The sequence below is a fragment of the Gymnodraco acuticeps genome, unplaced genomic scaffold (genome assembly GCF_902827175.1).
Source record: "Gymnodraco acuticeps unplaced genomic scaffold, fGymAcu1.1, whole genome shotgun sequence".
Taxonomy (NCBI): Eukaryota; Metazoa; Chordata; class Actinopteri; order Perciformes; family Bathydraconidae; genus Gymnodraco; species Gymnodraco acuticeps.
In genome coordinates, this window is record NW_022990295.1 from 3,325,686 (window position 1) to 3,343,173 (window position 17,488).

Sequence of the window (17,488 nt, forward strand, 5' to 3'; positions counted from 1 at the left end):
CCCGCTGCATTGTTGCTAAACGCGCCTCACAGTGGCGCCCTAAATGAAAAGTGCCTTTTATTTAAAACCGAATATCAGAATGCGTGACATTTGGAAAAACTTCAAACGAATTACAGTGCCAAGGTTCCTCACAACTCATCTGGTTTGCCCCTGGGCACGGTAAAAAGCCATTAGTTTTCCCACCGTGCCGCCGCTCACAAGGGAAAAATAAAGACGCAGAGCCTTGTATTCAAGGATCTCTTCTTTCTGTTGATAAGAAAATATGCAGCTGGCACGGCGGAAAGGAGTCTTTAAGGGCCTCCGCTCTTCTTCAATTAGAAACCTTGTACACAAATGTCTTTGAAAACAGAAACAAATGTTCTCGTCAGACAACATCTCTTGAATGCTAACCTTCCCATTCTGTTGCCACTTTGAATATTTGACAACATCCCAAATGAATTCTCCCAAATCTGAGGATGTGCAGCCAGCAAGGTAGGAGTGCGCTGGCTGGCTTTAAGTGGAGTCTTACCTCTTTCTCTATGTCTTCTCTAAACAGAAGTATTTTATGTTTCTTTTACAATTGTCCCTTTGAGACGAATGCTGGACAGACTTTAGAGGCCCCTGGAGAAGACAGAAAGAAAGAGGATAATTAAATATAATTTAAACCATTTTACATTGTCCGACTCTGCCTTTGACATTATACGAACTATTATCATGCAGATTTCAGCACACAGGAAGAAGCCACGGTCATTTTAGGATCTTAAATCATGTTGAATCTAAGTAAACATCTTCATTCCAACAAAGGTTGCCTGCCAATAGATGCTTTGATTATATTTCTCAGCTGTTTTTGCTTGTGAAATATCCGTTCAAATGTTTGTTTTATTAAATGTCTCCTTATTCTTCGTGAAGGAGACATGGGAATGTCGGGAGACGGGATGATGAGCCCTGATGTGAAAGCGAAGGCGGACGTAAAAGACGACAGCGTTCCCGCCAACGAGCCTCACAAACCAAAGGTACACAGTTGACCTTTATCGTCTTGCAATCTTTTTTCTGCAATTCTCCTTCTCCCTCTCGTTTTTATTTTTGTTTTGTTGTGTTTTTTGATCTTTCTCCTCTAATGAAGCAAACCAAATCTGATCAGCATATGCTGCCTCAGCACAGTGGGATGTTTCTCTCTTGTTTTCTCGCCATATCTAATGATTTGTTTAACATTTACCATTCCTAATGTTTTCCTCGCTTTGTTTTAGCCCCCAGCACTCTCTCCTTACTGATGTTTTGGCAGCCCGAGCTGCACAAAAAAACACACTCACACACACAGGCATATTTGTTAATTTATTTTATATAACGAAAAGACAAGAAGCCACAGACTGGCCTTTCCAGTAAGACACACACACACACACAAGCACATGTACACCATTCTTCTCGTAACACTACTTCCTCAGTGCCTCACACATACACACAAACACACGCACACGTCCCAATACACAATGCTGACTTCTCATTTTGCCCTACAATTGCAGCTCGGCTTGGCTCAGCTCAGCAACAACAGAACTCTGCTCTTTGCTCTTCTCTTCCCCCTCCTCTTGTTTTTGCTTAACAACCCCTTTTTCTCTCTCTCCCTCAGCCACACACTCACACAGACGTGCACAAACACACTCACACGCCTCCATCACATCCAATACACGTCTTTTCCCTCCAAATCCCTGTCTTTTCTTTTGCTGATTACGGTAGTAGGGCCTTTTGAATTATTTAAGGCAGTCAGAGCAGCCAGAAAGACCCCCAGTGCTCCCAAAAGAGATGATCTGTCTGCCAAGAGAGTGAGAAAGAGAGAGGGGGGGGGGGGTAAAGGGAAAAAGATAAGGTTTTGCTGACATGAGCATTTTGTACACAGAACAGAAGCACTTGTCAAGCTGTTGTTACTTTTTTTGCAGTCTCTTTCTCACACACACACACACACACACACACACACACACACACACACACACTGGCGAATGTACACATGAACTGAAGGACAAGACTCACACTCACATACACTGATGGAAACTAACATGGAATGTCACACACACACATGTATGGAATATGGAATAAATAGATGAATACATGCTGGTGTGCATTTATGCATGTTGAAAAGACACAATGGCAGAATTCAGATTCCTCCCACACAATTACTGTCCCCCTGGCTTTATTTCAGTAGTTTGAAGGTACTTGTTCTTTTGTAATTAACTTAGCCTTGCGCCAAAAGCTTGATGTGCATCTGCATTGTTTGACAGCTAAACCCAAAAATGCTGACCAATCAGGGAAGACTGGGCTCTTTTCAGAAGGGTAGGAGATAAGCAGAAAACAGCTACAGTCGGGCAGGCAGTACGAGGAGAATACATATTTTTTCAATGAAAATTACAGAATGTCAGCTTTTTCTTGTTATATCAGAAAATAAACAATTAAATCTAAAAAGTTGTTTAATATGACTATAGGCAAGGCAAGGCAAGGCAAGGCAAGGCAAGGCAAGGCAAGGCAAGGCAAGGCAAGGCAAGGCAAGGCAAGGCAAGGCAAGGCAAGGCAAGGCAAGGCAAGGCAAGGCAAGGCAAGGCAAGGCAAGGCAAGGCAAGGCAAGGCAAGGCAAGGCAAGGCAAGGCAAGGCAAGGCAAGGCAAGGCAAGGCAAGGCAAGCAAGGCAAGGCAAGGCAAGGCAAGGCAAGGCAAGGCAAGGCAAGGCAAGGCAAGGCAAGGCAAGGCAAGGCAAGGCAAGGCAAGGCAAGGCAAGGCAAGGCAAGGCAAGGCAAGGCAAGGCAAGGCAAGGCAAGGCAAGGCAAGGCAAGGCAAGGCAAGGCAAGGCAAGGCAAGGCAAGTTTATTTATATAGCACTTTTCAACACAAGGCCATTCAAAGTGCTATAGCTGACACATAAATGTAATGGACGAATATGCAATTATTTCGCTCTCAAATGTAGTGAGATTCGAATATAACATAAAATCTTAATACTGAAGTGGAATTGAAGTACCTGAAGAATTGCTTGACACACATTATGAACTTGCATTACAACTCAAACACACACGTCTCAGTTTCCTTGCACACACACATCGACTCATTGTGTTCTATCTTCTGCTGAAAACTCATAGTCTGACCGCACTGTTGTTGTGAGAGTAGAGGATCATACCATTGTGTTATACTGATAGTGAGGAGGTGTGTGGAAGGAAACAGTGATTATTTTATTGAAATGAACTTGTAGTCCTCTTCCTCCCCCCCCCCCCCCCCCCCCCCACCAGCAGCTACAGGACAGCTACAGCAACACTAACAGCAGCAGCTCCCAGCAGTGTGTGTCGCAGCCCACCACGCCAGGGGGTGCGCTGCCCGTGCCCTCCCCCCTCTCCCCCAGCCCAGCCAGCCTGTCCTCCTACCACGGAGACGACAGCGACAGCATCAGCAGCCCCCCCTGGCCCCTCAAAAACCCCTCCAGCCCCGTAAGTACTAAAGGCTCAATCACTATTGGCTGGATGGGTGTGTGTATTTACTGGATAAGTAAAGGAATGACATGAACATATTGACACAGAAACCAAACCAAGCGAATTAATGATCTGTGAAATACATTTAAATTCCCTTTATAGACAATAATGTCAGTATAAGCTGTTAGTTTGATTGATTGATTTATGACTGAAGGATTATTGTGTAATTACATGATCAAATGCTGGTTCTTGGACTACAGAAGTATTTTTAAACCTGGACTGAAGCCAGACATGTCTTGGTAAGATTACACTTTGTCCACCAATTTGAACTTGAGAGACATAAATGTGCTGTGAATGAACTTGGAAGTAAACACAAGCTGCTTACTTAACGCAATGCTCTAAAGATTTAGGATTTGTTTTGCTTGGTCATTGAACCAAGGGCCTACTTCAGAATTTGTAAATATGGGATTAAACTTTAATGATCCTTGTGGGGAGAGTGAGTTGTTGTTAAAGCAGAAAACTGCAATAGGAGACAGCCATAAACCGCACATGAGAAGTCAACGAAGCCACCGTGACGTCATCAATATGTTTTGGAGACAGTGGTACATGCTTAAAACAAAATAGGATGTCATTTACTGGAAAAGCACCCAAATGTTTTTCTGTCTCTTCGTACAATCGAACGCTGAAAAATAGTTAACGTTCATCAACTGAAAACATGCTGTACAAGAGATTTAAGACAAAAACACCCCAAAACCACTCCACAGCTATTTAACATAATGTATTCAGTGCCATATACACATTGCTACTCATCTATTTTGACTGACAGGCCGAATGTCTAAGCGACCTGTCAATCTCAAGGTAGCTACGCCCTGAAGCATACCAAGCTTTGTTTATGTATTATCTTACTAATGGGACAATCATTTACAAAATAAACAGTTAGCCTTATTAAAGAAGACTTGAATCTATTGATTGAACCCATAAACTCATTAAAAACTCATTTACTGAAGTAATACCTTTAAGTGAGAAGTAGGGTAGTTTTTTATAGACTTCTATACAACTTTGTAATGACTTCTTACTGCGATGAATGGAACCACCTACTGGCCATTGGAAATAATGCAGGTTTTACATTGGCTTCACATGTGTTTCAACATGAACGTAGCTGATTAAGAACATTTAAATGTCCATAAGCTAACTTTTTTTTCTGCATCTCTCACCAGAAACCCAACCCCAACTCCTCCTCTCTCAGTGGGGAGCGAATCACGCGGCTCTTTGATCTTGGTGTGGAGCCGGAGAGGCGGGGCTGGGTGGAGCGATACCTGACCTTCATGGAGGAGAGGGGCACGCCTGTTGCTCAGCTTCCCACTGTGGGCAAGAAGCCCCTGGACCTGTGGAAGCTCTACATAGCTGTTCGTGAGATAGGAGGCCTCGCCATGGTAACGTTTAGAAAACACACTTGATTTTTTGGGGGGGCAAAAACATGAACTCCATAGCGATGATAACAGACAGATTAATCAGTTGATAAGCCTTCAGTCCATGTGTATCAGCAATGTGCATTAAACCAGCATGGCATATGCGTTGCGATGGTAGCAGGAAACGGCATTGCACTTCATACCCAAAAGTATATAGATATGCAAACATTACACATCTTATTTCAAAACCTTGGGCATTTTATTTTGCTGCAGTAGCCTCTTCTTTTCTACGAAGGCTTTTCACACAACTTGAAGGGATTGTGTCCCTTTCAGCCACAATAACATGAATGAGGTAGCCACTGGTGTTATGAAATAAGGTTCCAGTTCAGGTCCGGGCTGTGTGCATGCTGGTCAATCCATTCCACACTGCACCTGGAAAAAAAGTTGTACTCAGACCTTGTCGTGCTGAAAAGGAAAATGACCTTCCCAAAAACTGTTGCTGCTAGTTGCAACTGAGAACCTTTAAATAACAGCCCCAGAGTAAAAATATGTGTTCATGGGTGTCTACATACAGCGATGTGTAGTATGGGTAAGAGTAGCAGACACATATGTAGATTAAGTACAAAAACATTAAATGGACTTCATTATTTTTGGATTTAATTCAGCAGGCTGTGGTCAACCATACTCCAGGCAAAATGACAAGAGCCTGGCTGATGCTGCAGGGATACATAAACATGAAGAAAAAGGACATGATTTGACTTATTTATGTCTTTTAATTCCTCTAAACCCTCATCCACTCAGGTAAACAAGAACAAGAAGTGGCGCGAGCTGTCCTCCACCCTGAACGTGGGCACATCCAGCACCTCCGCCAGCTCGCTGAAGAAGCAGTACATCCAGTTCCTGTTTGCCTACGAGTGTAAGATGGAGCGGGGGGAGGAGCCGCCGGCAGACAGCAGCAGCATGGCCGGGGGGGACAGCAGGAAACAGGTCAAGATCCAGCCCCCCCTCACCTGGTAAGGCCTGAAAACACACTCAATTGCTGTTTCCTTTTTTTCACCACTCAGATCCCCCATCTGTCTGTAGCCAAACAACAGGTGCTGCTGATCAAACTACAGGTGTCAGGAATCTTCAGAGCAACAGTGATTTGTATTCATGACTATGTGTTGTGTACATCATAGACACAACAAATGAGTCAGACACCTTTTAGTGAATGTAGCTGCCATGCTAGCATCTTGGAGGTAATTGTTGGGTGTCGAAATGTTTATAAAGCAGGAAAATGTTTAAATATATTGTCAGTAGTTGTCTCGGCTACTGTACACATCACCAGACTATAAATAATGATGGGATTCAGTATGAGCCAAAAACATAAATGATCCATTTCCAACAGTGCAAAGACAGTTCATAGAGCAGTGGCAGTTATAGAGTTAGTTAACCTAATTAACATCCTTTTTTATAAAAAAAAAAAGTCTCTAAAACGTACAACCGCTAGAGCTGAGACACAAATGTCAATGTCCCTTTAACAGCTTACAGTACCATGGCCAACCAGTGTGAGCTACATTACTATTAATAATAATATCTTACAAGAATGCAACATCAATACATGAACACAGATTAAAACCCAGCACATTAGCACTAATGAGATGATTCTTAGTTTAATAAAGGTACGCTCCAATACGAACACTGTGCTTTCGAGGAAATGTAACTGTTTCAGTGCAGCGCCGTAACACAAAGGGTTTGCGTTCTGTTTGTGTACATTACCTGTTCACACCACGCCTGTCTCTCGGCACAATTATGACGTGAGGATCAGCAGAGGAGAGGGAAAGAGTTGGAGCCATGCGGAGCGGTAAGGTCACGTCTCTAATTTGCAGCGGAGATGAGAAAAGTGACCCTGGCTTTTAAATAGAACATCAGAGCACTTCACCTGCCTGAGACACTGCAGATTGCTTTTCCTGGTGGGTGGGAAAGAGCATCTCCCTTTATTTGCATACACACACACATACATACAGTACACATTAGCTATATAAACACGTGAATTATTTCATATTCCCTTTTGCTCATAACACTTTATAATCTACAATTTGGCCCTCTCTCATCTATTGAACGAGACCTAACCAAGGCCAATTTCACAGAGTCTCTGTTCTCTGCTGATGGCACCGTGGGACTCAGATATGGAGTCTATATTGGGAAATATGAAAAGGTCAATGTTTGTTCCACCTTTTAGATATGCAGCATTAAACTGTAAAGTACTAGTTGCAGCGTATGATTGAAGTAAGTTCTGCTGCATAATTTTTACGGCATCTGCATTTAAATCATCATCAGAGTTAAAAACCCTGCAGCTAATTATGTAGTACAGCTGTTAGACAAAACCAAAAAAAACATAATTCTACACCGTGCATTTGAAATGTGAAGGGTAGTTACATATCTGTGTTGCTTAGCTCATGTTTCATAGCTCTGCTAACATTGTAATCACCACAGATGAGAGGTCAGGGGTGATAAACCTCCAGGTTAGCTAAACTTCATCGAAAGAATAAACCGAGGCAAACAGTACAATTATTTACCATACTTTTCTGTTTTAAATATCCATCACAGTTAAACACCCAGTGATTGTATTTACTGTAGCTGAGACAAAATAATCTGTGCGATGAGGGATTATTACTATGATTGAAACAATCAAATTATTCTGTATTTCTTAGCTTTGTGATTTTTTCCGACTTCATAGATAGTATTGTTTTAACAGATATTGTTTCTCTTCCAATCATTTAATTAATATGTAATATTAAAATCAAATGTATGACAAATTGTCTGCTTTTGCAGTTTTAAATCAAACTTAATTTGTGCTGGGATGTCCCAGGAAACCAGGGCAAAGAACGCTTTATATTGCTGTGAAGTAATAAACTGTACATCACAGGAAAGCATCCACCCTTCATCCAGCTACTGTTGACTTGTTTACAAGCGTTAATCTTGTCTGAATGCAGTGTCGCAATGTTGCCATGTTCCTGGACATTAGCAATTACTTTGATAAGATGAAAAAAGATATGTGTAACCAATTAAATTATAACACTTCATTTCCCAAACAATCGAATAAAATGAATGACAGTTGAAGCTCTTTTTATATATTGTCAACAAGTCTTTAATGTGTTTGCCAATTATGGGCCAGTGCATCTGTCACCAAACACACAAACAATTGCAGTTAGAGGTTAGATTCAGACGCGACCAAAGAAATGACACAGGGAAACATTGTCTGTTTGAGAAATGATGAATACCCCTTTAGAAAAAGTCCCATCCATTTCCATTTCATGCCTCTGTCTTGATCTACTATCCATGCTCTCCTGCTGCAAAGTGCCTCCCTGACACCCTGCCAGCCTATATATAGGCTGACAGCCCAATGATGTCACACAGGGAGCTTGTCCAGCGGGTGTGTGTGTGTGTGTGTGTGTGTGTGTGTGTGTGTGTGTGTGTGTGTGTGTGTGTGTGTGTGTGTGTGTGTGTGTGTGTGTGTGTGTGTGTGTGTGTGTGTGTGTGTGTGTGTGGAGTGATTAATGAGAACTGGAATGTAGAATGTAAACAAACTCGACCTCGCCGTCACCTTTCATTCACAAAACTCGCTCGGCTGACTGACTTTTTTTTTCTCACCCCCGCTTTAACCACTACCAGCCCTCTGGATTATGTCACCCGCACACATACACACACAGCCTCTCGTGCGCACACACATCAAAGGCCAGCCTCCTTTTTTTGTACACTCTTTTTCCCCTCTGTCATTCTTCCCTGTGAATGTGGAGCAGAGGGCACATGAGTTCACGCTCTCCTCCAGCTCTGTAACCCCACGGCTCGGTGTTATGCATCCGTCTGTCTGCTTGCCTGCTCTTGAGGAATAGTAAACCTCTTAACCTTGGCTAACCCGTTTGCACTTCTCTCGTGTGAGTGTGTGCGGGCATATCCCAGGAAGTGGAGAATCCCTAATGCTCACCGGCCTTTCCTTGCCCTCTCTTCTACCCCGGCTCATCGTCAGAGAAAAACCACCTCTCCCTCTCTCTCTTTCTCTCTCTGTTTCTCTTTCTCTGATGGTGTAGAGGCAGGGGGTATCATTGAATAATTCAGAATTAGCATGAATTTTTAAAGCTTAAGTCTTTCTTCCCTTTTTTCTTTTTCTTCCCGTGGAAACGTGCGGTGCAGTGAAAGGCCACTGAGGCTGTTCCAGAGAAAGCCTTCTTACGCTAAATGCTCATTAGGACGCTTTCATATTCTCTCTTCCACCGTCTTTGTCATCTTTTAGCTGAAACGCTCCACAATTTCCATTAAACCTGCTTCTGGGAATTTGTATCCCTTGGTTTATCTGGTAGGGGGCTCTTTGTGTGTATTAGGCTCTTATTGGTTGGCACTCTCATATTTTACGAGTCACCTGAACTTCCACAGAAATACGGTGTCATAACAAGAGAGCACACTAACCAAATTGTAACCTCTGTAGGAGTCTCTTTGTGAGGGGATGTATTTGTTATAGCATGCCGAAAGCACATGCTTTCTCACTTAAATTGAGGGGTGTGCATGTTTTTCTTTATTTTTGATACACTAATGGTAGATATATACACTATCTATTCTTTAAATGCATATGTGCCCCCCAGCATAGCCCTCCACATGAACCCTTGATCAAGTCCATGATACACCAGCCTGCTAACACATCTTCAAACAGCTTCTAAATAGAGAGCTGTGCTGCAATTCCCTCTGAGGAAGCCTTCGCTGTGTCCTCTCCTCCTGCCTTCTTTCCTCCTGCCTCCTTTCATCCTGCCTCCTCTCCTCCTGCCTCCTTTTCCTTCTCCTAGCAGTCCCTCATCTTTCTGCCCTCATTGAGTGTTTGCTTCGAGCTCAGTTCTCACTGTTAGTGCTTCGGCTCTAAATCCTAAGTTATCTCCCTTACAGAGCACCTCACCGCCTTTACTCAAACAAGCCTCAAGATCATATCCTGAGAGCCTTGCGGTCTGATGTGTTTCACTTTTTGCTGTTGCGAGTTCTGTGAATCATATAATGATTTAAATGGATACTTGTGTCTTCCAGCGAACTCAGGCGGCTCACTCCAAGGCCCGCAGACGCCTCAGTCCTCCGGCAGCAGCTCTACAGCGGAGGCAGCGGGAGATCTGAAACCCCCCACCCCTGCCACCACCCCTCTGGGACAGGTCACACCTCTGCCCCCCAACAGGTACCACACAGACCCACTGTAACAGTAACAGCACTAATGCAGTACTGCTGATGCTCCACCGCTGCTCTAATGATAATAATAATAATTCATTACATTTATGTTAGCGCTTTTACAAGTGCTTGAAGCGCTTTACATTACATATTACATTAATCAGACATGTAATACATCAATACTGTGGACAATACCCACAGGAGCAATTCAGGGTGGTACTAATGCTCATTATGTTCATCCAGTCACTGCCGCTACAATAGTAGTTTTTATTATCTATGATTATTTTACTTTATTTTGTAAAATAACTTGCAGTATGTACAAAAACCTGAACAAGTTGTGCCTTCTGTATGCACATTGCATGACACAAATAAACAACAGTTTGAATGTAACTTAGTAAACTCAACTAGTCAACATATTTGAAAGATAAAGTTACATTATATTATCAGCATTGTTTAAGATTATAGTGCTTAACAATATATACCGTTATTGAAATAAGCTTCCCTTGTGACTTAATGTGCTGCATACATGTCTACAGTATTGCATCTGTAACTATATCAAATAATATCTAACTCCCAGTTTTAAAGAAAAAGAAAAATAACTATGATTTTCCTAAAAAATAAACATGTTCTTCCCTGGCCTATGATAAACCCCTCTAGCAACTTTGATAAAAAATTGCGTAAACTTAATAGCCAATTAAAACATTTAATAATTTGTCTTCAAAGCACACATTCCGTATTTTCAGTGTTTCAGTTGTCTCCACCTCCCTCACAGCTTCTTCTTTTTCCCCCCTCCCCCTCCTCCCTTGTCCAGGAGCAGTGTGAGCGTACAGGATCCCTTCTCGGAGGTGAGCGACCCTGCCTTCCAGAAGCGTGTTACCCCCCTGCCCCCCTCAGCTCCCTACCAGCAGGGCCTCAGCATGCCTGACATGATGATGAGGATGCAGTACGACACCAAGGACCCCTTCGCCGGGATGAGGAAGAGTGAGTGAACCACACGCTGTGACATCCTTTTACCCAAACCATGTTCTCCACAATTTCCCCCAATATTCTGAGTCTTATGTTAATAAACTTTAAATGAGTATATGTAAATGAATTTTACTCTTTAAAATGCCTCATGCATCCCAAAGCCATTGTTCTTTGGTTTGTCTCGTCGGTCTAATTCATCGTCTAGTCAGGACAGATGTGTGTGTGTGTGTTTTACTACCAGAACTATGAAAGGAGATGAGAACATTTTTTCACACCACACACATCCTTTTATCGAAAACACACTGGCCCGTCTGATGTTCTTGTAGCTTAGCCTTCGTCTCATCCTTACTTTGTACGTCCTTTTCATCCTCCTCATCCTCAACCTTTTATCCTTTCCATCCTGCTGAGAAGCATCTGTTTTGACCAGCTCATTTAGTTTTCAGAACAAACAGTAGTTTCAGAAAGAATGGCGGCTCCTCTGAAGGCTGCAGAGAATGGAGTCTGAATGAATAATATGGTGGATGTTAGCTGCATAACAACAGTCGCAGCCTCAGAACAATAGATTTAATCATGGGAAATGGAAAATATTCATAGAGGAATGCTGCCACCTGGTGGTCGGCAGATAAAAAGATCCATGCATTTAAAAATACACATATTTGCAGTTTTTCAGTGATTGCCTAAAATCATGATAATATGCAACAATCAGAAATACCTAATGTTCTCTCCTCCTTCTCAGTGGCAGGAGCTGACCCCTACATTCCGGGTCAGATGCCGAGTGGAGGCATGCAGGACATGTATGGTCGCCCCCCGTCGGCGCTGAGCATGAGCCAGCGCTCGCAGTACCCGTACGGGCCGGGCTACGACAGGAGGTAGGAGCAGACCAGCAGATGAGGGCGGTGAACCTGCAGCATGTCATTATTTCTCTGACATTTTCCCTGTTTGATCCTCAGACCGGACCATGTCATGGGGATGGAGGGGAACATGGGTCCCCCTGGGAGTCAGAACAGCATGGGACCTTCCAACAGTGAGGGCAGCATGTACTCTCCCAGCAGATACCCTTCACAGCAGAGGTCAGCACCTGTGGAGTATTCATGTAACTTTACGATTAATGTTCTGAACCAGCGTGTGATGTATCCTCTGTTGTGTTTCAGACACGATGGCTACAGTCAGCAGTATCCCAGCATGCCATACGGGATGCATCCATCTGGGATGTACCCACAACAACAGGTGAGAGAGAGCTCATCTCTAAGATGTTAATACAGAAGCTTTGCACTATATATGACGTACCAGCAAAACATTAAACCCATTTGGAACAGGAAATGCCCTAAGATCACACTCCAACCTAAAGATGGATATTTACCATATAAATAAATCCTCACACTACAAGTTTGATGAAAAGCATGCCAGTAGCTTTTTTTGTAATCCTGCTGATAGAGAAAATAACCAACAGACGGAAAAACCGAGCCAAATAAAATCTCCTTGGAAATGAATATAGAGGATTCGATTGAAATTGTAGAAGTAATCCTAACCATAAATATCTGCCATACCTAGGGTTGAGAAAACATGTAAAGATGCTACTCAGATAATGTCAATCTTAATCTCATATATACCACCACTGATTCTCCTGGAGCTATTAGTATGCCTGTTTTTACTAACCATCTCCCCCCTTGCTTCAGCAGGGCTACAAACGGCCAATGGACGGCATGTACGGCCCACCCCCCAAGAGACACGAGAGCGACATGTACGCCATGCAGTACGCCAACCAGCAGCCGGACATGTACAACCACTACGGCGGGGGGTACTCGGGCCCCGATCACAGACCCTTACAGGGACAATTCCCCTACCCTTACCCCCGCGACCGCATGGGCCCCTCAGGTCAGAGCCAGCACAGCATGATGGGTGGAGGGCCACCTCCTAACCATGCGGCCGATGGCCCCAACATGTGGCCCTCCAGAACAGACCTGGGCTATCCTTACCCCAACAGACAGGGGCCGCCGTCACAAATGCCCCCCTACATGGGTAGAGAGGACATGGAGGGGCGCCCGGGACAGGAGCAGTGGCACCGTCAGTCCCCTTACATGTCATCATCGGGGGGCATGATGCCCCTGACCTCACGCCAGCCATCTTCTTACTCTAACTCTCCCTCCATGCTCAACCACCTGCCCAGGGCCCCCAGCCCGGGGGCCTTCCAGCGCTCCATGGACCCCAGGATGTCTCCGGGCAAGGCTCCGTTCATGTCAGCCATGAAGATGACGAAGCCTGGGATGAGCATGATGGGCCCACAGGGGCCCCTCGGTCACTACCCCCCCAACCTGAGGCGGGACCTCAACTACCCCCCAGGATCAGTGGAGGCCACCATGCCCCTCCTCAAGCCCCGACGCAGGCTCACCTCCAAGGACACCGGTGAGATTGTTTATTTAATGACTGTTCTGACCGAGGTGATCAGATGCAATAGCAATACTACAGTGTAATATATTTAAATATATAAGTCCCGCATTAAATATGCAGCCCATTTCAGAATAGAGTAATAATAATTAGTTATTCATTACATGCAGTTAATTAATTATGTAGTAAAGGTGGAGCATATTATACTATTCTACTCTATTCAGTGTTTCCTGTATCGTTTGGACATTGTCTGAACATCCTACTGTTTATATCGCAGGAACGCCGGAGGCCTGGCGCGTGATGATGTCTCTAAAGTCCGGCCTGCTGGCGGAGAGCACCTGGGCGCTGGACACCATCAACATCCTGCTGTATGACGACAGCACTGTGGGCTCCTTTAACCTCTCCCAGGTAAAACACAGGCATACACCTCACTGCTGACAAGACGCAATCACTCATTTATACTGCCAGAGCCTGCTGTAACTGATATAGTGAAGAGACATAACATTTAGTTGGGAGGACATATTCATTAGACCATTATATCATTATGTAGGCCAAAGGACTCGAGATATTATGTCCATTTGAAATTAAAAAGTAATTAGAATGACATTTGCTTCTGCTCTAATTGCTGACATTATTTTTTTTCTGAACAGCTGCCTGGATTCCTAGAGCTGATTGTGGAGTACTTCCGCCGTTACCTGATCGAGATCTTTGGCATCCTGGAAGAGTTTGAGGTGAGGGCCGTGGCTCAGAAAATAATTTTGGACCCTGCTGCTGACCAGAAAGAAGAAGCGCCCGCTGACCAGGAAACAGAGTCTAGTGCTCAACCTGAACCTCACGCAGCTCCGGGAGCAGAGGTGGAGAAAGCGGCGTCCATTGTGGAAAAAACTCCACCAGACACTGCAGAGCCAGCCGAGGTGAACGGTGAGACAGAGGTTAGCGTCAAGAAGGAAGAGGACGGAGAGAAAGAGGTGGAGGCAGAGAGTGGAAAAGCAGTAGAGAGTAAAAAGGAGAGCGCAGAGACGGAGCCTAAACCTAAACAAGCCAGTAAATACGACCGGCTCCCCATCAAGATCGTCCACAAGGAGGAGCTGACGGAGGACATGATGGAGCACTTAGGCTACATCACCGAGTTCACCAGCGGGTTGCTCCACTGGCAGGCAGGCGGGGGGGATTCCACAGCACACATTCAAACACAATTTGAACCCCGGAGCGAACCACCTGCCAGGGCGGAGGGAAAGACAAACAAAGAGGAAGAAAACAGAGAGGATGATGGAAAGAAACATTTCACCGCGACAATTGACGATGTTCTGTGTGCTCGGGTCGACACCCTCTCCTACGCCCACCCCGCCCGCTCCCTGCCCTCCTACCCTTTCAGGGTGCATGAGGACGGCGAGCAGGACCACATCACCCTGCTGGAGGACGAGCCGCGCTGCCGGGACGAGGCTCCGCTCTCCACCTCCTCCGCCGGGCAGGACGCGCTGGCCAAGCGCTGCCTCTGCGTCTCCAACATCGTGCGCAGCCTGTCCTTCATCCCCGGGAATGATTTGGACATGTCCCGCCACCCCGCGCTGGTCCTCCTCCTGGGCAAGCTGCTCCTGCTGCACCACCAGCACCCGGAGAGGAACAGGTCGCCACCCGGCTACCGGAGGGACGAGCTGCAGGAGCAGGGGTCCTCCAGCAGCGAGGGGGAGTGGTGGTGGGAGTGTCTGGGTTCTGCTCAGGGAGAACGCCATGGTCACTCTGGCCAACATCTCGGGCCAGCTGGATCTCTCCACCTACCCGGACACCATCTGCCTCCCCATCCTGGACGGCCTACTCCACTGGATGGTGTGCCCCTCGGCAGAAGCCCAGGACCCCTTCCCTTCAGCAACAGCCCACTCCCAGCTCACCTCCCAGAGGCTGGTGCTGGAGTGCCTCTGCAAGCTCAGCATACAGGGCGGGAACATCGACCTCTTGCTGGCCACGCCCCCTTTCAGCCGCCAAGAGAAACTTTTCACCGTGCTGCTGCGCTACATCGCTCAGAGGAAGGCGCAGGTGTACCGGGAGATGGCCGTGGCTTTGCTCTCCCACCTGGCACAGGGAGACCCCACGGCGGCGTGCGCCATCACCATGCAGAAAGGCCAGGCTGTGGGTAATTTTGTAGGCTTCTTGGAGGACGGCGTCAGCATGGCGCAGTACCAGCAGAACCCTCACAGCCTGCTGCACATGGGGCAGCCCCCCATGGACCCGCCCAGCATCAACATGATGTGCCGAGCGGCTAAGGGCCTGCTGGCCATGGCCAAAGTGGCGGAGAACAAGACAGAGTTTGTGCTGTACGAGAGCCGATTATTAGACATGTCCATTTCCTCCGTGCTCAACGCAGGGGTGGTGGCTATCATTTGCCAAGTTCTCTTCCACTTAGGGAAATTGTGACAAGAGGAGAGGCAGGACTCACCCGGCAGATGCTAACACACTCCTGTGGTTTTCTATTTTTATTTATCAAAATGACAGAAAATGTTTGTTTTTCTAAAAAAGAAATATCCACATAAACAAAACTATCTATATGTGTAAAGCCCCCGTTTAAAAAAAAAAGTGGGTTTGGGATTTGAAAACCCCTTTTAATACAAAATATTTAATACCTGCTGGCGATTGCTACTTTTGTTCGGCATTTGTTTTTCGCTTGTTTACTTTTTTCAGCCAAAGCTGCCACCAGATGTTGGTGCTGAATTACGTGGTTGCTTTTGAGTCGATGGAGATGTTTTTCAGTTTTATAAATGCTAAATATACTCATCAACATTTTGTTAACGGAGAGTATTTATTTAAAATGTGACACTGTACAGTAGTTTGAACTTTTTTGCCAACAGTCGTGGGAGAGGGGGGAAAAAACACTGACTTTTCAAATTGAAATGTATATGTCTCCATCGCTGGAAGATAAATTGTGCAATAGGACTCCAGAGCAAGTTGTCCCTTTTTGAAGAATCTTTAAAGACACAGTCTGCAGTGTGTGCTTTAGGCCATGAGGAGGCAGCATTGCACCAGCCAATCAACATGATAGATGAGCGTCTGTCAGAAAAGCCTCATTTATCAAGCCTCAACCACTCTCACAGAATAACTTTTGTGTTTCCCAAGCACTTGTGTCATGTCTGTATTTTTTCATCACTGTGTATATAAACTGTTGGACGCACATGATTCTTTCAGTCTCAATCAAGCATAGCAAGAGACTCTCCGACTATTATACAAATGCTTTTATCGTTGGTAAATTTGTTATTGTTATTATACATATTTTGTTAATGGGGTCAAATATTTGAACATGGCAGATGTAACTGGTGTTTCAATGTAAAAAAAAATCCTGTATGCATTGTATTATAGCTGAGAAAACAATCGCTTTGGTAATCAAATGTGAAAGTGCCAGGGTGAGAGGTCACATAAGATAACACATTTCTGTTTGTTTACTGTCCTCCATTCATGTCAAGGGGCATATTTTTAAATCGAGATAATGCTAAAAAAAAAAACGTGTGAAAAGAAAATGTCCTGAGAGCTCATTGTAAAATGTTCCTTTTTTTCGTATGACTCCATGTCTCTCTTTTATTCAGTATACACATTTATACTCTGTGCCGCACATGTCACAAATAAATGTACTAAACATTGTTAAGCACCGGAGACGTTGCATTATGTCCAGACAATCTTAGGCCAATAAAACAAACATCAACTGCTTACACGGACTGCCTTTTATTGATGTCATTCACCATTATGTCATCACGGTCACAGCTGACTCCTGCAGCCTTAAGGTGAAATTATACAACGCTGCGAAGGTCCAGAGGACGCGTGATAAGAGGACCTGATAGTCTTCCTGACAGAGTTCAAATATTCAAGCCGACAGATAAACATGGCTGCTACTCATTTTTGAAAGTTTCCCATCAATGAAAATCACAAAGTTCTGGATTGTATGTCCCTATCTCTTCATCAAAAATGTTAATATAGTGTAGAGTAAAAAACTTAAAGGTCATGTGTTTTTTTTTGTACAGGTAGGAGACACAAACAAGGACAAAACAACAATGTAGGTGAGAGAAGATTTCCATATCCAAAAAAGTCAAATAAGAAAATAAAATAGCAGTAATAACACTCATTAGACAAGAACAAAATAACCAAC

General features: G+C 44.7%; 1 protein-coding gene across 1 annotated transcript in view; it reads left to right on the forward strand.

The window, feature by feature from the left end:
- arid1b (AT rich interactive domain 1B (SWI1-like)) overlaps positions 1-17,054 on the forward strand; it is a 179,161-nt gene extending 162,107 nt beyond the window's left edge. Inside the window, 14 exon segments of the mRNA XM_034222221.1 lie at positions 889-992; positions 3,242-3,436; positions 4,636-4,851; positions 5,629-5,840; positions 5,962-5,966; positions 9,886-10,018; positions 10,823-10,989; positions 11,711-11,843; positions 11,925-12,044; positions 12,126-12,201; positions 12,654-13,377; positions 13,637-13,767; positions 14,010-15,074; positions 15,076-17,054. Coding sequence (XP_034078112.1) covers positions 889-992; positions 3,242-3,436; positions 4,636-4,851; positions 5,629-5,840; positions 5,962-5,966; positions 9,886-10,018; positions 10,823-10,989; positions 11,711-11,843; positions 11,925-12,044; positions 12,126-12,201; positions 12,654-13,377; positions 13,637-13,767; positions 14,010-15,074; positions 15,076-15,771 — 3,977 coding nt within the window. The 3' untranslated portion in view covers positions 15,772-17,054.
- Positions 17,055-17,488: the final 434 nt, after the last annotated feature.